At 37.8% G+C, this 24,492-nt stretch overlaps 1 protein-coding gene across 2 annotated transcripts in view; it reads left to right on the top strand.

Moving 5' to 3' along the window:
* Positions 1 to 22,279, top strand: part of man1c1.S (mannosidase, alpha, class 1C, member 1 S homeolog) — a 65,905-nt gene extending 43,626 nt beyond the window's left edge. Inside the window, exons 8-13 of one of the 2 annotated variants that reach the window (XM_018248182.2) lie at positions 1,038 to 1,131; positions 4,216 to 4,331; positions 7,930 to 8,149; positions 16,919 to 17,091; positions 17,780 to 17,895; positions 19,918 to 21,018. In XM_018248182.2, coding sequence (XP_018103671.1) covers positions 1,038 to 1,131; positions 4,216 to 4,331; positions 7,930 to 8,149; positions 16,919 to 17,091; positions 17,780 to 17,895; positions 19,918 to 20,023 — 825 coding nt within the window. In that variant the 3' untranslated portion in view covers positions 20,024 to 21,018. 2 annotated transcript variants of the gene reach the window in all.
* The last annotated feature ends 2,213 nt before the right edge of the window (positions 22,280 to 24,492 follow it).

Here is a 24,492-nt window from a genome sequence, read left to right as displayed (position 1 = left end):
GAAAGTTTGGAGTGCTGCCCATTTTGGATGATTACAAGTAATTCCATCTGTGCAAGGACAGTGGGGGAGGTGCACCCCATTCGTCAAGAGTGCAGAGAAGTGTGCGCTGCCTGAATCTGTATAGAATTAAAAGTGAATAGAAGAGAGGGAAAATAGACCCATGAAATTGCACCTGCCCATCTGTCAATTCCAAAGACAGAAAACCATGCACGCAGAATTCATTAAAACAAAAGTAAACAGCAGGGGGTCGGAACAACTGGAGGCAAGGGGTTATAGGCATATATGTTAACCAAGGTAGAGGAAGAGGACGATTGCCTGGTCAATATATTCAACCAGACTTAACGTGAAATACAGCTTTTACACTCACAAAACATCCCTCCTGGTAAGGTGGTAATCTTTTTGCCCCTTATGAGTCTTTTTATGATTCCCTGCCCAACTGTTATTAAAAAGGTGCCTGACTTCGCTTGCTTGTATGCAGCCTTTGTCAAAACCACTTACAGTTCTCACCGTGGAGACCTAAGGAACACAAAGGGGCATTCTCCATGTAACAATTTATAGTTACCAATTAGCTGCCGGAAAGGAACTTAGAGGTGCAGGCTCGCACTTTTACTAAGTAGATAAGTTACCCACTCTTGCTATTAACAATTTGAACTTTCAAGTAGTGATGGGCGAATTTATAAATTTTCGGAATTGGCGCAAAAATTCTAGGATCCCATTGACTTTAATATGGGCGTCAGAATTGTCGCCGGTGTCGGAATTGTAGCCAGCGTCAGAATTGTCGCCGGCATCAAAAATATTTGGACACCGGCACCAAAATTCGTGTTTCGCATAATTTTCACCGTTTCGCAAATTTCACGGGAAATTCACAAATTTTTCGGCGAAGCGAAATGGAAAAAATTCGCCCATCACTACTTTCAAGACATTCTGCTTTCATGTAAAATTTGGTAAGTGCAAAAGAACTTGTGTTGCTGTAGAAGAACATATGGTGTATGAGTGGCAGGTAAAGAGTTTTTAATGCCGTTGTTTATTTCTTGCAGGTGAATGGAATCCGGAAACTTTTAAGCAAAATTGAAAAACCTCATGGATTATACCCTAATTATTTTAGCCCTGTCAGTGGAAATTGGGTACAACGTAAGTGCAATTATAGTTTACTAGTATCAAGTAGCAGGGGGGGGTTGCAGAGTGGACTTTGTGGCTGGGGGGTCGGGGGACCAGCAGTATTCTTTTGAATACATACCACCGACTATTGAATTAGGTGAAGTACCAAAAAAATTATCAGGCAGTGCATTACGCATCAGCAGATGAAAATGTGAAGAGGAGCAGCAACTCCTCCTTACTTCCTACTGTTCCAGTTAGTGGTGTAACTATTGAGGAAGCGCATCCTTAGGTTTCAGTGAGGCCCAGAGCATGGGATTTGCTTTCTTTATAGCCGCGTTACTTCACTAACAAATTCCGTGCACGCTGCTTGTGTGACGGAGCAGACAGACGTGCACAGGAGTGAGCAGGTATGCTGGTAAGTTTTAGAGCATGCGGGGCCCCTCTTAAGATTTTCTTGTGGGGGGGAGTGGAATATTAGAAAGGTGGCCATACTGTATATGTTCCCCTCAAATGGTGTCCATCTGTTTGACCAGGGGCCAATACTTGGAATACTGTACGCAATCAGCCCATGTATGATCACCTTAAAATGAGGGTCAGTTTACCAATCCAATGAAATGGGCATGAGTATTACAACTATACTGTGATTAAAGAACTCATTTTGGTACATAAAAGTGTAAATTCAATACCAATTGCTTCCTTGTCTTAGAATTATTAAAATGGCTCTGAACTTTGCAACTGGATGTTTCCAGAAATAAAAATTAAATCATTAAGATATATAGTAGCAAATTGAGAAAATCCATGCAAGTTATTTGTAGTCATCTACGCATGGTTCGGAAATTTGGAAATTTGTATCTGTTTGTGAAAACAGCACAACTGCCCCCCCCACCCCAAAAGACCAAAAGATGTGCCTTGTCTTAAGGTTAATGTGTATTCTGTGTGGAACATTGACCCAGAATTCTTTGTTAATATTATACAATACAGATTATATCTTGTTCTCTCTTTGCAGTGTTCATAGTCTACTGGACATATTTACTGCATATTTTCTTCTAATTTAATTTGAAGCAACGTAGGTGGTTCTTCACAGTGAGGACAGTGAGGTTGTGGAATGCACTGCCAGTTGATGTTGTGATGGCTGATTCAGTTAATGCCTTTAAGAATGTCTTGGATGATTTTTTGGACAGACATAATATCAAAGGCTATTGTGATACTAAACTCTATAGTTAGTATAGATATGGGTATAAAGAATATATAAGTATAAAGGGGTGTGTGTATGGATGCTGGGTTTTCATTTGGAGGAGTTAAACTTGATTGACTTTGTCTTTTTTCAACCCGATTTAACTATGTAACTATGTGACTGCCAAAGTCTGTGTCTATACATCAGGCGTATTCTTGCAGCAACATCACGTAGTTATTGTTTTAAGGTTTGCAATGTTTCCAGTGATAAGAAAACACTGCTGTATTAGCCAGTTTGCAACATGATTAAATCTTGGGTTGCATATAATTGCTCATGAAAAATGTCACCATACAGTTGTAATAGGTAATAATCCTGGCAAATTAATGCTATAAAGAAATAATGTACGTAGAATATAAGCATGGAGGATATGACAGATAATAAAAAAAAGTGGCTGTGCTGTTTTTATCTACATCTTATCACTTTGGACCAAAATACATCAACATCTTATCACCAGAAAGATAATACATGGGGGCATATATGTTGACTCCAGAGGTAATTTCTGCCAATCTGTTTGCTGGTATCGGAGATTTAGGGACATATTTTGTTGGAAATAATAAAATATCTCCACAGCTACAAAATGCATCTTTAATCTCTCAAAAAATCTGTATGCTATATTGTGGGTGAAGTTTTGGCTGTAGTTTGTACCCTCCTAATGCTAGGTGTCTTTTGCCAACCCTAATTCTCTTGTCGTCAGTTTAGTTAAACTGGTGGGTTGTTCTGCAGATGTGCTTAAAGGGAAATGGAAAGGTTAAAACTAGGTAAAGATCCACCTAAATATACCATTAAAACCTCAAAGTAGTGCTGCTCTGAATACTCTGTCAAAAGAAACACTGCATTTCTTTCCTTCTATTGTGTAAACATTGGCTTCTGTATCAGACTTCCTGCCTTCAGTTTAAACCTCCTTGCCCCGGGTGTGAGCATGCTCTGTTTGCTCCTCTTCCCCCCTCCCTTCTCTTCTGTAATCTGAGCCCAGAGCTATAAGTGAGCAGGGAGAGACTCAGGCAGGAAGTGATGCCACACCAAGTTAAACTTGTGTGTGCATTTTTTAAAAACTGTATGCACAGGTCCAAATAAATGCAAAATTCTTTGTGTACACCACAAATTGTAATGTGCGCTGGCCTCAAACTATGTGTGCACGCACACGTGCAGAGGAAGCGTTGGTTGGAAAGGTTTGAAATGAGAATATTAGACATCAAGTCAGGGTGGGAAAAGGTGTGGAAACAACTGGAACCTCTGGCAAGTATTTTCCGACTGTGGCTAGGAAGTATCGCATATATCACTGTGCAGTCATATCATGGAACAAAATAGCAGTAAATTTGAATGAAAGACTAATCATCCTCATTATGTCTCATGCAAAGTGTTGCATTTCATCAGCAACAGTTTATAAAGATGGTGGGGTAGATCAAGCCCCATCTATTTTCATCTCTGAGTATATATCAATTTTACATTAATTTACCCGGTCTAATAATTTTTTTTTTTTTTGCACTACAAACTTGGAGGCTTTATCTTATGCAATTGCTTATTTTAATGATGATGAATTGAATTTACTGAGAGTGAAAATAAACAACAGCACTTAACATTTGCCTTTATTTGCTTCTTAGTTCACAACCCAATACTGATTAAAACAAAGTTATCGAACAAAGCGTGTGCAGACACATGAATCAGCCTGTGTAATTCAAACGCTGCTATGCTAGATTGGTTGATAACTGTTATGTCTTGTAACATTTGCACCGGGCAAACAATTTTGCAATCATCGTGTAATGACAAAACATTTATCTTAGACGGTTAGCATCAAGGATTTTTACATGAACATTAACGTAATGCCAAGCTGAGGTCAGTGTAATCCCTCTCCTACAAATCATGTGTCACTTCTCTCTCTGCAGACCATGTTTCACTTGGAGGACTTGGTGACAGCTTCTATGAATATTTAATCAAATCTTGGCTGATGTCAGCAAGACAGGATAATGAAGCTAAGAACATGTACTATAATGCTTTAGAGGTACAAAATGAGATTTTATAAATGTGATTTGCAAGCAACTACATTGTTCTGCTTTGATTATTGCCAAGTACTTAGATGGCGTTCGGCCTTCAATCTCTGCAGCCCTGTGAACAATAATATGTTACAAAATGTCAGTCAAGGACTACAAGGGGCATACATTCTGCAGTCTTCGGGGGAATGTAATAAAAGTCGCAAAGAGAAAAACAATTTGCACCATTAAGAATAAAAATTCACATCTCACAATGTAATATTCTTCCTTAGACTGTTATTGCATTGCGAATCTTGAAGGTTGCCGTAATCCTCTGGAGCAAACATAACGTTTTCATTAAGAAGTTTCATTACATTTACTGCACACTGGCGCAAACTATAAAATTCGCAGACTTTCATCCACTGTTGGAAGTGGTCATTAAACAGTTTCCAGGTTCGCAAAAGGTATATTAAATTTGCACAAAGCAATATTAGTTCACGCGAACGCATAACTTTTTGCATTGCGAATAATTTTACCGTTACCGACTTTTATTATATTCCCTCATTAATTTCAGCTGATTGTTGTGTTTATATAAGACCAAAGATATTGCCTTAAGTTTTGGCAGGAAGTTGACAATTTTGAATTGATCGTTATTTGCTTTATTTGTTTTTATTAATTTAATGTCACTCTGCAGCTTTCCATTTAAAATATTGCTAATTACAAGCCATGGAAGACCATAAGATGAACAGAAGTGCACTAGAATATATAATGAATAATGTACCCTCTGTTATGAAATATTATGATATTAAGGGGCAGATTTATCAGGGGTTGAAGTGAAAATTCGAATTTTGAAATTTTAATTTTCGCGTTTTTTTATGAAATTCAACTAGAGAATAGTTAAAATTCGACTTGAGTTTTTAATAAAAATAGAATTTGATTTTTGAAATTTATCATATACTGGCCCTTTAAGAATTAAAATTCACTATTCGCCACCTTAAACCTGCCGATGGGGGACGTCCTGGGATCAATTTGGAGTTGCAGCCTTCCTGAAAATCAAGTTTTTTTCTAAAACACAAAACTCAAATCAAATTAGATTTGAGTTTGCGGGTTGATCCCATTCACCCGAGTTTGAAATTTGAATTTTTTTATAAATTGCAGTTCGTCGAATTTCGAGTTTAGGGGAGTTTAAAAAAACTTCCATGAACTCTAATTTGACCCTTGATAAATCTGCCCCTAAAAGTCACAGAGGAGTTCCATGACCATATAAAAGTATGAGGCCGAAGTGATGGAACTCTGAGGTTCTCATATTTTACAACTGTGGGTATAGGATTTATTCCAATACACAGTTTTCAGTAAGTCCTGGGACAGAAATTACATCACTAAGCACCAATGTAACTGATGACATCACCAAGTACTGCATATAAGGATATCATTTACAGGATATTCATGGCTCTTGTAAAAAATATTATAAAAATATTATAATGGCAACAAGCAATAGTAAACATGTATTCCATGGATCTATTATCCAGAAAGCTCCAAATACAGCAGTACCATCTCCTTGGTTTTTTTTTTAAACAAACATCTTTTCAGCTTTGACCAATTAATTTTTTTCTATAATAAGGCAGTTCCATTACTGCTAATTATGCAAGCATAAATCCAAGTTGATGGCAGCATAATATTAGTGTTTTTTTTTTATTTGTGAATATGTTAAGGCTATTTACAGGGGTCTTTAAAGAAAGAAAACTGTTGGACCCATACTGTGGACCAATAGTGAAAGTATATCATTGTATCAAATCTAGTGTATCAAAACTAGTCCAAATTCTAATGCAGGTATGGGATCCATTATTGGGAAATCAAGTCATGCAGAAAACTCTAAATAATAGTATGGCTGTCTCCCATTGACTCTATTTTATCAAAATATTCCAAATTAGAAAAAAAAAATTCCTTTTTTTTCTGTAATAATAAAGCAGTAAATGTACTTGTGCGTTCTGGGAAACAGATTCATTGCCTGTATAAAGAAAGGTAATGTTAACTACAAAGCGAATGAACTTTAGCTTTAATGTGAAACACAGTTTGTTCTTTCATGACTCATCTTTGACCTTCTGTACTATTAAAAAAATGTCATCAAAAAAACAAAATTTACTTTATAGGAACAGTTCAGTGTACAAATAAAAACTGGGTAAGATAGATAGTATGTGCAAAATAAAAAATGTTTCTAACAACGACAGGAACAATTTACTAAACCAACTCTGGAAAACCAGAAACAAGAAACTTACGACTTCACACATTTACCAAGCCATCAAACCGCTAATAGATATAGATAATGAAGATAAACCCAATTTCGGTTGGACCAAAGAGATACCCAATACCACGGATTCCGACATCCTGAAACAACATGCTAAAGTCATGACGCTACTTCCGGCAAGTAGATATCAGGAAATGTCACTACAGATTCTTCATAACTCATATCTCACCCCAGTAAGGAGATTTAAGATGGGTAACCTCTCCTCAGATGAATGCCTAAAATGCCGCACCTCGGGAGCAAACCTACTACATACCATATGGTCATGTCCTTTAATGCAATCCTTTTGGAAGGAAGTCATTTCCTACGGTGCACAGATGATTGGGAAACCCCTCCATCCACACATAGAATGGGCTCTATTCAGCAACACTACATCGTTCACACAAATTACGAAAACCGACAAACACCTTATGGGAAGACTGGCAGCAGCAGCCAGGAAAACTATACTGCAACGATGGCTACACACTGATCCTCCGCCACTGATACTAGTAAAGCAGAAACTACACCATATTTTTCACATGGACTGGCTAGAAACCTTAACCAAAAAAGAACACAACACCTCAAAATTTTTTGATACATGGACAACTTACATTACACATCTTCCCCAACGAATTAAATATCTCACAATCTATACTTTTAAACACACATCATGGTGTGATATGAAAACCTTGAAAGATCACCCTTTGATCATGGAATCATCCCAATTTCTAACGGCAATACAACAAGAACACTTGCAACCAGACTGCTGTCATCCCATTTACACTAATCCCCATAGGACCTACCCCCCATGCTAATCGCCATACCTGAGCTGAATAATTGTTGGAATCTTTTATATTTGATCTCATAATCACTATAACTTTACTTTACAGAACCATGTGCATATGTATCATGTGATTTCACCTTGTTGTTTTCAATAAAAACAAGTTATAAAAAAAAAAAAAAAAATGTTTCTAATATAGTTAGTAATCTATAAAGGCTGGAATTGATTGAATGTCTAACATAATAGCCAGAACACTGCTTCCCGCTTTTTCAGCTCTCTAACTGTGAGTTAGTCGGCGACTTTAAAGGGGGCCACATGGGACATAACTGTTCAGTGAATTTGCAATTGCTCCTTAGCATTCAGCTCAGATTCAAAAGCAAACAGTTATGACCCATGTTTATGTTGAAAGTAAATGTTTATTGTATTAATTTATACACACAAGCATTTACAACACACACGCATTTTACTAATGCATTCATACAGTATATAAGGGGCTTACATTTTTTTTATATATACAAAATGACACAGATTTAGAATCACTTCTAACAGGTTTTTGCTATTATTTTAGGCAATAGAAACACATCTTATAAGAAAGTCTCCTGGAGGGCTAACATATATCGCTGAGTGGAGAGGTGGGATTCTGGACCATAAAATGGGGCATCTAACCTGTTTTGCTGCAGGAATGTTTGCTCTTGGAGCAAGAGATGCACCTGCACAGAAGAGAGACCATTACATGGAATTAGCAGCAGAGATTGCAAATACATGCCATGAATCTTATGCACGTACAGGTATGAACTTTTTATATCAGATTCAGTGCTGTGCACTAGGCAGGTTTTGTTTGACTAGTAACATGTTATTCTCTATCTTCTTGGTTTATAATACACATGAATGCACAGGAAGTACAAGTTCCTGCCTATAAAACCTATCTGTTATCTACATGAATCATCACAGAATTTGGGCCTATGAAGTGTTCAGCACACAACTGAATAAGAAGTGACAATTATAGGAAAATGGTTGAAAACACTTAGGTTCTGAGTCATGTGGAATAGAAAAGGTTGCTGTTGGTTAATATTGTATTAATATTAATTTAAAATTAATTATACGCTTCATTTTAATTACAAATTTCTATTATAAGGGAAAACAATTACTGGATTTAAAGGGTACAATGAAATCATAAAAAATGATGTGCACACATTTAGGTTAAAGAGCAAGATAAAAAACTTCCCAACATAGATTTATTAAAATTTTCAACGCTTTTAAAGCTATTTGTAAAAACAATTGCTATTGAAAGCAGCATTTGCTTAACTCCTGCTTGTTACTTTTTCAATAATGTTGCAAAAGTCTGCTTATCATCTATCTTGTCTTACAGTGTATCAGGCAGATACTAGAAAGGCATCAGGGCAGAGACTAGAAAGGGACAGACAAACACGGCTTTCAATACATATACAAATAACCTAACAACCATAGAATTTGTAATTAGTAAAGGGCAAATTTGTGCCGTTTCGCTTCGCCACAAAAAATTCTAGAATCAAAGTTGACGCGGGTGCCCATTAAAATCAATCGGCGTCTAAACCGTCTCTGGCGTCAAACTTTGACACCAGTGAATTTTTGCAGCAAATTCACAAATTTATTAGACTGAAGCAAAACGCAGAAATTCGCTGCAAATTCGCGCCTGTCTAATAAATTCGCCCATCACTATTTGTAATGAATGTATATTGTAAAGTTGTTTAGAATTGTGTTTTACACAAAACATTGTTGACATTCCCTTTAAGCATCCCCGATTTATAGCTTTTATGTAAAATGGAATGCAGCTATTATTATTACTCATTATATCACAACAGTTTAAGAGGAACCAGTATTATTATGTTTATCATTGCATAGTTATAAAAGGTATATGCAGCACTATTTACATTTACTTATTTAGGCACAAAATGACTTGCTTTTTCTTTAATGCTTTAAAGCATTTGATCCTTGTGACCAGAGATGTGGAGTTGGAGTTGTGGAATCGTTGTAGGGGTCAGAATCAATTTTGGGTATCTTGAGTCTCCAAAAATGTTTGCCAGGTTTAATTAATATTCATGTATGAGATTGTTATCCAGAAACCAGAAAGCTCCACATTAGGGGAAGGTCAATTCATAATTTTAACATTTTTTGAAATGCTTTCCTTTTTTCTGTAATAATAAAATAGTACCTTGTACTTAAAGGAAAACTATACCCCCAAAACAATGTAGGTCTCTATAAAAAGATATTGCATAAAACTGCTCATATGTAAAACCCTGCTTCATGTAAACAAACCATTTTCAAAATAATATACTTTTCTAGTAGTATGTGCCATTGGGTAATCATAAATAGAAATTGCCATTTTAAAAAATAAGGGCTGCCCCCTGGTATCTTACGATTCACTGTGCACACAGACAAACCAAACAAACTATACTTCTTAGGTCACATGAGCCAATTAACAGACAGAGTTGTGTCTTTTGCTTCAACACTTCTTCCTGCTACAGTTAGAGTTGTAGTATTTCTGGTCAGGTGATCTCTGAGGCAGCACACAGACCATCACAAAATGGTGGTTCAAGGCAAGAGATGTAAAAGGACAATATTTACTTAAATATATATTCCAGTTTGATAAGATTCTTTAAATACCACTTAACAACTATCTGTTGCTTAAGTATTCATTTTGGGGGTATAGTTTTCCTTTAACCCCAAATAAGATATAATTAATCCTTATCAGAAGCAAAACAATCCTATTTGGTTTATTTAACGTTTACATTTTTTTTAGTAGACTTAAGGTATGGAGATTCAAATTATGAAAATAACCACTTATCCGGAACTCCCAAGATCCCGGGCATTCTGGATTACAGGTTCCATACCTGCATAAATTGTTTTAGGTTTTCCAATATATTTTGATTTATGCAGTTTAACTTTATATTTTTGTTTAGAATTACCATAGGATATGGTTTATATGTTTGAGCTTTGGCAGTGGTAAAATGTCTTGTATGTTGTGTACTTACTTTTTTCAATCAACATGGAAAATACATTAGTGCATTAAAGGAACAGTAACACCAAAAAAATTAAAGCTTTTTTTTAACATACTGTTAGCATGCACTGGTAAAAGTGTGTGTTTGCTTCAGAAAAACTATTATAGTTTATATAAATAAATTGCTGTGTAGCCTAGGGGGCAGTTTTTCAATCTGAAAAATAGGCTAAAGAGTACAGGTTACATTACACCAGGGCTGTCCAACTGGCAGCCCACAACCCCCCCTTCTGTGGCCCCCACATGCTATGTCTGTTTACCATATGTACATTTTAAAAGGTATCACTACAGAGATTAATTGGCCCCTGCATTGTTTAAACTTCAAATTCAGACTAATCCCCTGCATTGTTCACACCTGTGATCCCCCTGTATTGTTCACACTTGTGACACCTCTATTATTTATGTCCTAAAGCCTGTACTGTTCTACCTGAGACCCAGACTGAAACTGCCCACATTGTTCAACTGTCCACACCTTATTCAAAATGCTAATGGGGCACCAGCACTGTGTCACTGTATGTAGTAAATATTAGAATGATAGTTTTCCCTGTCTCCTGCTCTGTTTTGCCTTCCCTCCCTGTGTGTGCCATTCTCTGCTTGCCCAGTGCTGCTTGTGTGTGCCATTCTCTGCTTGCCCGGTGCTGCTTGTGTGTGCCATTCTCTGCTTGCCCAGTGCTGCTTGGGTGTGCCATTCTCTACTTGCCAGTGCTGCCTGGGTGTGCCATTCTCTGCTTGACCAGTGCTGCTTGGGTGTGTCATTCTCTGCTTGCCCAGTGCTGCTTGTGTGTGCCATTCTCTGCTTGCCCAGTGCTGCTTGTGTGTGCCATTCTCTGCTTGCCCAGTGCTGCTTGTGTGTGCCATTCTCTGCTTACTCAGTGCTGCTTGTGTGTGCCATTCTCTGCTTGCCCAGTGCTGCTTGGGTGTGCCATTCTCTGCTTACTCAGTGCTGCTTGGGTGTGCCATTCTCTGCTTGCCCAGTGCTGCTTGGGTGTGCCATTCTCTACTTGCCAGTGCTGCTTGTGTGTGCCATTCTCTGCTTTGCCCAGTGCTGCTTGTGTGTGCCATTCTCTGCTTGCCCAGTGCTGCTTGTGTGTGCCATTTTCTGCTTACTCAGTGCTGCATGGGTGTGCCATTCTCTGCTTGCCCAGTGCTGCTTGGGTGTGCCATTCTCTACTTGCCAGTGCTGCTTGGGTGTGCCATTCTCTGCTTGCCCAGTGCTGCTTGGGTGTGTCATTCTCTGCTTGCCCAGTGCTGCTTGTGTGTGCCATTCTCTGCTTGCCCATTGCTGCTTGTGTGTGCCATTCTCTGCTTACTCAGTGCTGCTTGTGTGTGCCATTCTCTGCTTGCCCAGTGCTGCTTGTGTGTGCCATTCTCTGCTTACTCAGTGCTGCTTGTGTGTGCCATTCTCTACTTGCCCAGTGCTGCTTGGGTGTGGCATTCTCTGCTTGCCCAGTGCTGCTTGGGTGTGGCATTCTCTGCTTGCCCAGTGCTGCTTGTGTGTGGCATTCTCTGCTTGCCCAGTGTTGCTTGGGTGTGCCATTCTCTGCTTGCCCAGTGCTGCTTGTGTGTGCCATTTTCTGCTTGCCCAGTGCTGCTTGGGTGTGCCACTCTCTGCTTGCCCTACGCTACCTGTGGAATGTAAGCCTGTTAGGGGTTTGTTCTTGGGGTTTGTTAATATTTGGAAATTGTTGTTAAGGGCCCCTGAGGTGTTTAGTCATGTGTTGGGGGGTTGCTGTATTATCCACAGGGGAGGATGAGGCATATGGATTTAACATAACTTCAATTTATCACATATGAGTGATTTTCCTGCAGTGAGCATCAACCATTTGGTTTTTTGGTGTGCTACCACCGTTAATGTGGATATGATCTTGTGGTAATGTGGGTGTGGTTTACAGTGGGTGTGGTTAAAAGGGTAGTGGCCAACACTGACTTCTATTATCGGCCCTCCACCACATAGGTCAGTAAAATTTTGTCCCTCGGTACCACAGAAGTTGGACAGCACTGCATTACACTTATCAGGTAAGCCCCGTTCAATACAATGGTGGTTTGCTTGTTGTTATCTTTTTTTTCCAGCTTGAATGACTGCCACTATGACTACACATCAGTTTATTTATATAAATTGTAGTAGTCTTTATGAAAAAAACACTCTAGTTTTATCAGTGCAGAGCAACAGTACATTATATTTTGATACACTTTCAGTTTTTGGTCTTACTGTTGCTTTCAAAACAGACCTGGAATTGAAGGTACCAGAAACTGAGGAGTCGGAGTAGAAGGATTTATGTACCAACTCCACAGCCCTACTTATGGCTAGAGAATCTGTAAAAGAGCTTGCACTGCTGTGTTTTTTTTCCTACCACTATTGTGTCACATTATATACACCACACGGTTAGCTCTTTACAAGTCTCCATGAGTTTACTTGGGGCCTCATAAATCTAACTAAGTGAAATTAACTTAGTGGTCCCTTTGTAAGCAGTGGGTTATAGTAATATAAAGGGATTATAGTACTTTAATTAGCTGCCTTACTTTCCATTTATTATGTTTAGTTCAAGTAGATTATTTATAATTAAAACAGGCAAACAGTGTGTTACAAGCCCTATTCATTACACTCATTTTCTGCATTTGTACTTTTTTCAGCATATACATCTTTATTATAAAGCTATATATTTCCAGCTGCTACCCTGACAAAGTTTAGAGTGCAGAATTACTAACTGATCCCTAGATTGTTTTCTAAAGTCGAAAGCAGGGAGTTAGTTATGGCCATAGAGCCAAGATAATAATGTTCAAACACTTTTTCTGTTACTATATAAAGTGAACTGGATTACAGAGAATCAATACAGAGCAGAGATGCTTTCAATTACTGCAGTCTAATGAAATGCTTAGTAAAAGTGTCAGTGTGCATTACAAGAATATGTAAAGGTGCTGCTAGCTTTATAAAGGTGCTGCTAGTGCCATATACAGCTGCATCGTGCCTACAACCTCGAATAACAGGATCTTAGCAAGATAAAGGGTAACCACAGACATTCAATGCTTAGGGTGAGGTTACCAGATCATCTAAAAAAGCACGGATTACAAACTGATTGCTTTTAAAGGACAAGGAAAGGTATTGCTCAAACTAAAAGGACTGTGCTAAAATAGTTTATTAAACTTGCTGTGCTGTACTTTCATCAGATTAACCAATTCTTCTCCCATGAAACTTAATGCTTTAAACTAGGGTCGTGGCACTGTATTTCCTCTTTTAGACCAAACACAGATCCCACACCCAAGCTAGTGCATTCGCAGAATTTCATTTGTAAGCCCCATCATCTGTTTGCCATGTACTGTGTGTTGTCCTAACCCCTCCCTCAGATGTTTAAAGAGATCTTTAAAAAATGTGGAGCAAGTTGTTAGAGACCATTCAGATGCGACGCCATGGAGATAAAAAAATATTATTTATAAAATTATAAATGGTCTCAATGCATAAGATACAGTGCAGCATTTCAAAACATGAATGTGAGGACTTTCAACATTTATACTGTTACTTCTCCTTTACAGGCAATGTAAACCCAAAAAAATAATTGATACAAACTTGCCTAATAATCTCTAGAATTAAAGGGGATCGTAACTCAAAAATGAAATGGTGTAAATTTATTCAGAGCAGTCCTGTGAGCACTTTTGCAATTTACATTAAGTTTATATTAGTAGTGGTTTCTGAGATTCAAGTATGGGATCTGTTATCCAGAATGCTCGGGACCTGGGGCTTTCCAGATAACGGAACTTTCTGTAATTTGGATCTTCATACCTTAAGTATACTAGAAATTCATGTAAACATTAATTAAACCCAATAGGCTGGTTTTGCTTCCAATATTTTTTAATATATGGATTATTTGGATAAAATGGAGTCTATAGGACACAGCCATTCTGTAATTCGTTACTTTCTGGATAATGGCTTTCCGAATAACGGATCCCATACCGGTATTAGCATAGTTTTATACTGCTAGACAGGCTTCAGCTCAACAGCTTTATGAAGGCCCAGAGTCTCAGAGACATTAAGGGAACAATTTATCAATTTATCAGTCTGGTTTTTTTTCAATTCGAGAAAAAAATGCATAAATTCGAGAAAAAAATGCATAAAAAACATGAGTGTGAATATATTCGAGAATATTCTTTGGAATAAGCTAAAAACAAAGTTGCAAGAAAAAACTTGGCAAGTAAAAGCTGGCAAGTTTCTTTAAAGGAGAAGGAAAGGCTAAAATTAAGTAAGCTTTATCTGAAAGGTCTATATAGACCAGTAAACCTTCAAAGTAATGCTGCTCTGAGTTCTCTGTCAAAAGAAACACAGCGTTTCTTTCCTTTTATTGTGTACACATGGGCTTCTGTATCAGATTCCCTGTTTTCAGCATAAACCTCCAGGGCAGGGCTTGAGCATGCTCAGTTTGCTCCTCTCCCCCTCCCCCTCCCATCCCTGCTGTTATCTGAGCTCAGAGCTGTAAGTGAGCAGGGAGAGACTCTGGCAGGAAGTGATATCACACCAAGCTTATATGGCAGCTTCTATCCTAAACAAACAGAGACAGTTTCTAGAGCTGTTTACTCAGGTATGGTAAAGCATTCTGCAGAATAAATATAGCGTTCTAGCTTGCACTATTGTGGCTAATCTGTTGTCTGGGGCTTTCCTTCTCCTTTAAAATTCAGTGAGAACGGTCTCAGGCAATTTTATTTACTTATTTATGTTCCCAGTTTATGAAAACATTTGTGATTTCCAGCCTCGCTGAAAATAAATGGAACACTGAGATTTTTGTTGGCATGCAACTTTTCTTCTGTCAAAATATGCGAACACAGCTATTCAGTTTTAGTTTTTCCTTTAAATCTCAGAAGCCTATATAAGATGTAAACATGCTCACAGAAGCATTTATGTAATTTATATTAGTTAATTAGTTGGGTATAGATCCCTTTTAACTTTACTGCTGTCAATGCATTGTTATTTAGAGCTACTGAAAGAAAAGCTCCTTAGGGAAAAGTATGGTATTGGCAGTCTAAAACTGCAAAAATTTCAAAAAGACTGAAATTGAAATGTTAATGTAACTTCAAAAAGCTGTCAGAGAACCACTCAAGTAACTTTACATAAATTCATTTATGTAAATTTATATAAATTCATTTTTGGGGTTTAAATCCACTTGTATTTAATAACAAAAAGTGCCCACACCAATAGATGCAACTGGCAGATCTAGTAAGCTTAATTAAAGGGGACCTGTCAACCATACATAAAAAGCTGTATAATAAAAGTCCTTTTCAAATTCAATGTGAAACGCTCATTCTTTTTTTATTAAAACATCCATAACTGTTATAAATGCATTCAAAAGTCTCAATCAATTACAGTATATATTGCCTGTCCTTCCTCTATGCCTCAGGCATAGAGGTAGGGCAGGCAATTACTTTCACTTTCCATTCAGTATTTCCTAGACCTCACTGCACTCCTCAAATTCTTCGCCATCTGATTCTGTAATTATTGCATGGACATGGGTATCAGGAATGGATATCATTCTCACACATGGATGCACACAGTCTCTCTCATTACGAGCAGCAGTAGTGAGGAGAGCCAAGACAGTGGACTGGACTAGGGGTAGGCAGCAGAGAACATCCATACCTAGCGCCCTCCCAACTTGCGCCCTAAGTATATGCCTCGTCTGCCTACCCCTAGTTCTGACACTGCGCCTGCCTGCATGCTGTGATTGTGAATTCCAAGACTAAAAAAAAAATATGATTGAAACAATGTACAGTATATAGTGTAAATGATGTTTATTTTGCTTTACTTAGGTGACAGGTCCTGTGAATGCTAATCTTTTAAGGCTTAGCTTGCTCATGGTTTTCCTGAAAAAAGTTTCACTGATAAATGTATTCACATATATCAATAGCATCAGTTGAATATATTGTCAGTTTAAAATATCTAAAAGCAAACAATGTAAAAACAAAACTAGGTATATAGATCCTTATTTAAAAAGTAAATATAGGTGCAGGGCACACTGGTAACTCACGTATAGATCAGACCAAGATTTGTAGATAAAAAATAGATACTTTATTTATACGATCATCTCTTGCCTGACGTGTTTCGCGTCACTAGGACACTTAATCATAGGCTTGCTTATAGGTCTTTATTTGCCGTCTCCCGCATCAAAATACGCTAAGGGGCCTGATGCGTAACGGAAGCTTACCCACTCGCCTGCCTCTCCTGTTCCCTGCTCACCTCCCTGTCACATTTCCCCTCCCCAAACGCCTCGCCCGCAAGCTCTCAAGTAGGAGAGCAGTGGGGAATTCTCTGAACTACTGAGAAAGCAGACCCTGTGGTTTGGGTCCCACGAATATGATGATTTGTGCCCATTGCAGCTTGTCCTGTGCTATTAAAAAGAGGCCCATAACGTTAAATTATGACTGTAAATACACAAGCCATGAATAACTGATAAAATATATATAATTATAAAAAATAATTGTAAATTCTGCTTAGTGATAGTTTGCAGCCCTGTTTAAAGAAAATGTCTTAATGTATTTTTTTTAGATACCAAGCTGGGACCTGAAGTTTTCAGGTTTGACTTTGGAGCTGAAGCCACAGCATCACGATTAAGTGAAAGATATTACTTGTTACGGCCAGAAGTGGCTGAAAGTTATGTTTACTTATGGAGGTTAACGCACAATCCCAAATACAGAGAATGGGGCTGGGAGATTGTACAGGTAAAGATCATTTCAAGATAATTATATGTTTGGCAATTGCTTTTAGAAAAGGCTTAGAGATTTTTAGTTTTGATGTTGAAATTTCACATCATTGCGTCCAAATTCTGTAAAAGTGCAGTTGCAGCACTATAAAATAAGAGCAACTAGCTGCAAGCTTGATCAGGACTCAATAACATGACACATATGTTAAGCTTATTGACACTATTCACTGAAGGTACTTTTGTTTAAACATGCTTCTTTCACTGCTGTATGCTGGTGCCAAGCACCATTGAATTTGTCTTCTGCTTAAAGGAAAATTCAACCCTTAACTAAAAAAAACCCTAACCCCCTACGCTATGTAGATCCCCCTCCCTCCTCCCCTCCAGCCTAGCTGCCCCACACAGGAAATGCCCCAAACTTTTAACTTACCCCACGGAGCAGATGCGACTGCGCCACTTCGCCGGTCTCAATCTCAGATTACCGAAGACCCAGAAGATGGCTGTCGTGAATTTACCTGACAGCAGTGATTAATCCATTGAGTTATGCAAGTGCTAGCTGAGGCCAGAATAGGTCTATTACCAACTAGAAAGATGGGTGTTTACCTGTTTATTGCTTTGTTACAGTTGGCATCTTAAATAACAACACAAATACTACAATCTGGCTATCGCACTGATAATATGTATTCTATTAATATGTATTCTTTTATCAGGCGCTAGAGAAATATTGCAGGATAGAAAGTGGATTTTCAGGCATCAGGGATGTTTATAGCACGAGTCCAAACCACGACAATGTTCAGCAAAGCTTTTTCATGTCAGAAACATTAAAGTAAGTATTGTCACAAAAATGTACTGTTAAATAAACTATATTTACATGATTTGAATGACTTCTTGTTAATAGTGAGGCTAACTCAACAAAATAAAGGGTCCCAGTAACCTAAAAGTTCTTGCTAAATTCCCATTCCTTGTACAGGGCAATATTTATGCAGGCATAGATTTATGGTATTCTTCTATACAGACTAGAAGAAGACATACCTAATTGTTGCTGTCTTTACTCTATTGATAGTTTTTTCCATATAACCGTGCTCCAATCAGAACATCCCCAGGCAGCTAGGCACCACAACAGTGTGCATTGTGTTAAATAGGTAACAGCTAGTTAGAGCACAGTACCAGAGTGGCTAGAGGTGGTACAACTGTAACAAGCTGGAGCCCTAAAATCATCAAAGTATTTTTTGGTAGGAAACAGGGCACAAAATGTTGCCCTGGCAGACATATGGTTGGCAGTCTAACTGATTTCAAGCATACTGTAACTAAGTGTAACTATCTGTGCATGTATTGCACATTGGGGGGCAGTTTTGATAGACAGCTTGTCTTTCAAAACTTGGGCATTGGGAGATAAAGAAACAAAAGTAGACGCAGCTTCACTTCTTCTGGGATGGAAAAGAATGATGCCATTTGGATGCATGGAATGTTCCTAAATTGGATATTATGACTATTTCTATATATTCACTAACCACAATATTATGTTGAGTATATAGTAAAGAATTGGCATCTACTATCTCAAGTGAATCTAATTATATGAACAGATAGGAGATGAGATTAGGCATTACTAATGAGGCAGTATAGAAAGCAATGTAATCCTTAGCAATAAAGTTTTATTTTTAATACCTCTTAATACCTTAAGTGCATTGCTGAGGTACCACTGCTGTTTGATCTCCCATCATTAGTCATTAGAAAAATCAGAAGCCAAAAAAGATTTTGCATTCCTGATGTTTTGTTTATTATTCTTCTTTCTTATTATAGCACCAACATGCTATGCAACACTTTACAGAGATTGTTCATGATGCCCAATACCTGTCCCACTGGAACTTACAGTCTAAGATCCATACTATATGCACACATGCATACAATGGTCAGTTTCATTATTAAGCTGCCTATGTGTGTGTGATTTCCACACAAGCACAGAGAGAACATATAAAGTACACGTACAGTAGATAACATCTTGGTCAGGCTTAAACCCCATAGCCCAGCAACTCAATCATAGGCTATATCAGCCCCCTTTTAAAAAGACACACACTATTACTTTTTTTACCTATGAGATCACCTAATAGAAATTTTTGAAGATGGATATGTTTTTCCCCATTTGCTTTATCACTTCCAAGCTTTTGTGAAGGTATTACTTATTCATTTGCAGCTTATAGCAATAGTAACACCAAAAAATGAAGGTGTCTTAAATGAATGACAATATAATGCACGATTGCTCTACATTGGTAAAACTGGTATGTTTTCTCTATTAACACAACTATAGATTATATAAACAAGCTGCTGTTTAGCCATGATGGCAGCCATTCAAGCAGGATACACAATAGATAACAGATAAGTTCTTACAAATCCCATTGTATTCTAGAGAGCTCATCTGTTATCCGATGTGTATCCTGTGCCTTTTCTCCAGCTTGTTTCTTTAATCTATAGTAGTCTTTCTGAAGCAAACACACCAGTGCCTTTTATTACATATGGAGGGTAGTGTTTTGTATGTCTCTCTCTGCAGGCATAAACATTTTCTCTTCAGATTTTTTTGAAGGGCATATGTGCCACACACACAGACACACTTGTGCTTACCTATGACCCAACTGTTTAACATATAGCAAACATGCAGGTTTAGCTGCCATATGTATGATTTTTTGGAATGTGCATACATTAATTTGCCAAACAAAGTACACAAAATAGCAGTAAAACAAATGTTCAATTCTACTGAGATTGTGCTCTTGGTATACTGGCGACATAGGAAAAGATCCCCCCACAAAAAATCTCTTTACAAATCATCAATTATTTTTTATTATATATTTTACAGATACCTCTACCTGCTGTTTTCAGAAGATGATCTACTTTCACTAGAAGACTGGGTATTTAACACAGAAGCACACCCACTACCAATCACTCACCTTAAGTCAAGATGAAGCACAAGATTACAGTAAACATCGAATCAGAGTTTTTATCAGAAACATAAACTTTCGTATGAGATCAATTCTATTTCATGACATTAATTTGGGATAACAGGGATGACAAATAAAATTAAAGACAGTTTGAAACTCCAAACCATCTTATATTTAGCACTAAAAGAAATAGTGGCCTTCTGCAGAAAAATCTGTCTCTATTTGCTTTTTTTTTGCAAGAACAAAATGAAAATGTGAAGGGTCTATGTTCCTTTTTATACTGCAGTATCTCCTTCAACATTTGTGCAGAACAGGAATGTCCAATATGTGGCCTCCCAGCTGTTCTTGAATAGTAGCTCTTCATACTCCTGTTAGTTACAGAGCAACAACAGCTGACTGGCCACAAGTTGCATACTTCTGGTTCTGGACAATGCAATGTTTTTCAGGGTTGCAATTGCTGTTTGCACTTCATTTTCAAAGCCAAGTTGACCTGCAAATAGTACTCCAAAAATATATTTTTTCCTTGTGATGTAATCTTGCTTTCTTTTAAGCAGACATATGAGAGCTCCAATATTTACATGCTGCTACATTCTGTGCAACTCCAGCAAATTTGAGTTTTGAACAGCAAAGAATTTGCTTTACAGATGCAGTGTTTTTATATATGTATGATTGCTTTAGAAGTGCTATGCAGAATTATGACATTTTATGCACGTTTTATTACAGCAAAGTACTGTGCAATAGTTTAGTACATTCTTGCATTTCTTTATTATTATGGATACAGTTGTTGTTTGTTTTCTAAAACCATTGCCAAATTGTATACTTTATTTTGTTGCATGAGTGCTTTAAGTTCAACTTGACATTATATTTGAATGTGTTGGTGAATGTTTTCCCCCATACTGCAAAAGTGGCAAGCAAGAGATATTTTTTTGTTTATTATAGCTTTGATGGTTTCCCACCAATAAGGTGGGGTTTCTCTAATGTTTAAAACTGTGTCTCTTTATGTAAAGTTTTTGGGAGACTCACATAACCAGAATGCAAAGCAATACAATGTAATACACTGAGCTTCTCATCTACTGTATATGGCTATGAAATGGCTAGAAAAAAAAACATTTTAGTAAATGTTGATGGGATTACAGACCTACATGCCATTCTAACTGCTTTTTTTTAGTGTAGTTACATTGTTTAAACAAGTTGTTTCAATGTACATCATTGTCCAAATTATTTTATGTAGGCAAGAAATATATCCACCATCCAAATTTTATCATATGCTTTTTCACCAAGGTTCAAAGAAGATATCCATTTTCTGCTTAAAATTATATGAAATTCAAAGTACAGGGCTTCTCCTTTTAAATATTCAGCATAAAGGTATGCAAAAAGATATCATTCTGGTAGGGTCTCCTAAACAATGATTTCTACTTTTGGTTACTGAACTTTAATCTTAAAAGTATTTTTTAGTGCAGCAAGTTTTTTACATGTTGGTATTGGACCATACAATGACGAGTCAACAGAAATTCTTTAATGTTCTCCTGCAAAGTATATTTATTAGTAGCACTGTTAACCAGAGGATGTATTGAATATGAGCTTAAAGGAACAGTAACATAAAAAAATGTGTTTTAAAGTAATAAAAATATAATGCAGTGTTGCCCTGCACTGGTAAAACTGCTGTTTGCTTCAGAAACTCTACTATTGTTTACATACTGTAAATAAGCTGCTGTGTAGCAATGGGGGCAGCCATTCAAAGGAGAAAAGGCTCAGGTTACACAGCAGAAAGCAGATAAGCTCTGTAGAACATAATGTATTATTTGTTATCCACTATATAACCTGTGGCATTTAGCCTTTTTTCAGTTTCCACAATTGCTACACAGCAGCTTGTTTATATGAACTATAGTAGTGTTTCTGAAGCAAATAGATCAGTTTTACCAGTGCAGGGCAACACTACATGATATTTTCATTACTTTAAAACACTTTAATTTTTTGGTGTTACTATTCCTTTAAGCATGGTTGGGAACTTGCTGGACTCCCACTGGTGCTAAGCTACCACTCATTTTTTATGGTTTCAGAGGTAGCTTTAAGACACAGGTCTGAGTTTGCTCATATGCATATCTAAGTGCCATGTACCATAACTATATATTTTTCTTTTAAGTAAGCTCATTCTATGCAGATTTTAACACAAACTGATATCACAGATATGAACATGCTATTTATTTGCATTAGAAAAACAAAAAATGTAATGTATTGTGATAAACATTGTTAATAAAAACAGTCTATAACATTTTTAAATGTGACTTTAATAATGCCTTCATTTACCTCTACTGGGTACATGTTGTGGTTGCTTTGTGGTGTCTGAATATAGATATAACTAAAGGTGGTCATAGATGCACAGATAATATCGTAGGAAGCGAATTTTCGTACAATATTCGGTGCATGTATTGTGGGAAAAGAGCCGACCGATGTCGGCAGGTAGACTTGGATATTCGTCGGCAGCGACGGGGCTCACAGGTTTTTTCCCAGTGTCCCACCAGCCCAGTCCGACCCTGCCTGTCTGTGTGCACTGTTTGGTGATGCAAAGAGGGAAGAGAGCACATACCATGGTGCTTATTATACAGCAGGGTTAACTTTAAGGGAGAGTGGAGTTAAATAATTTTCTCTAATATCACATTGAGAGGTATATGGTTTATCTGGTATGTGGCAAGAACCTGGGGTTTAGTGGTCCTCTGCAACTGAAAAGCTAACCATCACCAGGTGAATAGCTGCTCTAGAGGCAAAAGACAGCACAGCTTGGTTCCAAGTCCATAGTTCTACCCAGAGCTATATTTAGGTCCACCAATGGACTTAGTGGCAAGTATCCAGTGCCTCTATTGTAAATTCTACCATATGAACTTAGCAGTAATTTGACTAATACTTTTCAGATTGTAAAAACCCTGGAATGTGTTTCTGTTGCCTCTACAAGTGTAATTTCTTATGACATATGGATTTGGAGTAATTATTTAAAGGACAGTAAAACCTAAACCAGCCAGAAAGGTGCCAAAACTAATCTATAAAAACAAGTAAAGAGCAGGGCCCAAAGTGTAATTTGTTTTATTATCATAAAAAGAATCTAGAGCACATTATAAAGTTACTTGGCAGTGCCATTTAGTCCAGGGTGCAGTTCTTTTGCTTTTAGAGAAACGTACAGGGCCGGATTTGACAAAGCAGCGCCCCGAGGCCCGGATGGTCCCAGTGCTGGCTGCTTCAGCTCCCCTTTGCCCTCCCCAGTGGCCGCAGGGCCCTAGCGCCTAGTGGCGCTCCCAGGCACAGAAGCACTGGAAAGCTTTGAGTCCCCAGTGCGCCGAAGGATGCGGCTGGGCCACATGCTGCCCCTAAAATTTTGCCACAAATCCCGGCCTGGTAACGGAGCTGCCGGCATCCCACTCATATCCTTCCCACCTTATGTTCCACCCATTCGCAACTGGAAGTGATGTCACACCTGACGTGTTTTGTTATCCAAACTTCCTCAGAGGCGTCAGGATCTGAGGATTGGGATTGATCTGATTCGCCATTGCTAGGGGGTCTGCAATTAGGCAAACTCCCAAAAATGTGTTTATACTTTTATAACCTGCCAAATTTTGTACTTAGGGGGTATGGACATAAAACGGGCTTGGTCAAAAAAGTCTGTCGCGTGTAGCACGGCATATCTTTTCACCCCTCTATCTATTTTTCAAATGTTAGCAGGTTTGCACCTGAATGTTACATATTTTCTGATCATGCCCCAAATTATCATGCAATGCATTGCTCAACCACAATATACTGTGAGGGAGGAGCCAATTTGTCACAATTTGACATAATAAAAATTGCCCATTGACTTGCAATGGATTTGGTGCAAATTTTTGCACCCTGTTACTCACAGTTCAACAGCACAGACTCTAATTGGGGAAATGTATGCCTATTTTTCTTTGCACAAATTTAATATAGCTTTTGCGAACCTGGAAACTGTTTTGCAATGCAATAACAGTCTAAGGAAGAATATTACAAAATGAAATGCAAATTTTTATTTGGGCAAATTGTTTTTCTCTTTGAGACTTTTATTACATTTCCTCCTTAATTGTCTTGACAGACAGAACTTTCTCAACCAAAAACTTTCTCCAGTCATCCTGTTATATCTCCCAACATTTTGGAAATAGAAAGAGGGACAAAAATATGTTTGATCACGCCCATTTTGTGGCCACATTCTTTAATTACAATGTAATTATCCTACCGCACACCTGTAGTTCACCAATCCTGCAAGCTGGTGGTGCGTTCCTTCCGTTGACCCGGCCGGGTCCCTTAGCAACCAATGTGTAAAAGAAACGGATCCGCACACACACCGATTAGTGCAGTCGGGGATTATCCCTTTTTATTCAGCCACCAAACATCAACGTTTCGGGGGGGAACACCCACCCTCCTGATGAAGGGTGGGTGTTCATTTTACAAAATCTGGCAGGTTATAAAAGTTTGAACACATTTCTGTGGTTTTT

Source organism: Xenopus laevis, chromosome 2S (genome assembly GCF_017654675.1).
Source record: "Xenopus laevis strain J_2021 chromosome 2S, Xenopus_laevis_v10.1, whole genome shotgun sequence".
NCBI lineage: Eukaryota > Metazoa > Chordata > Amphibia > Anura > Pipidae > Xenopus > Xenopus laevis.
Note: the sequence above shows the minus strand (reverse complement) of the source record. Positions and strands in the feature narration are given on the sequence as shown.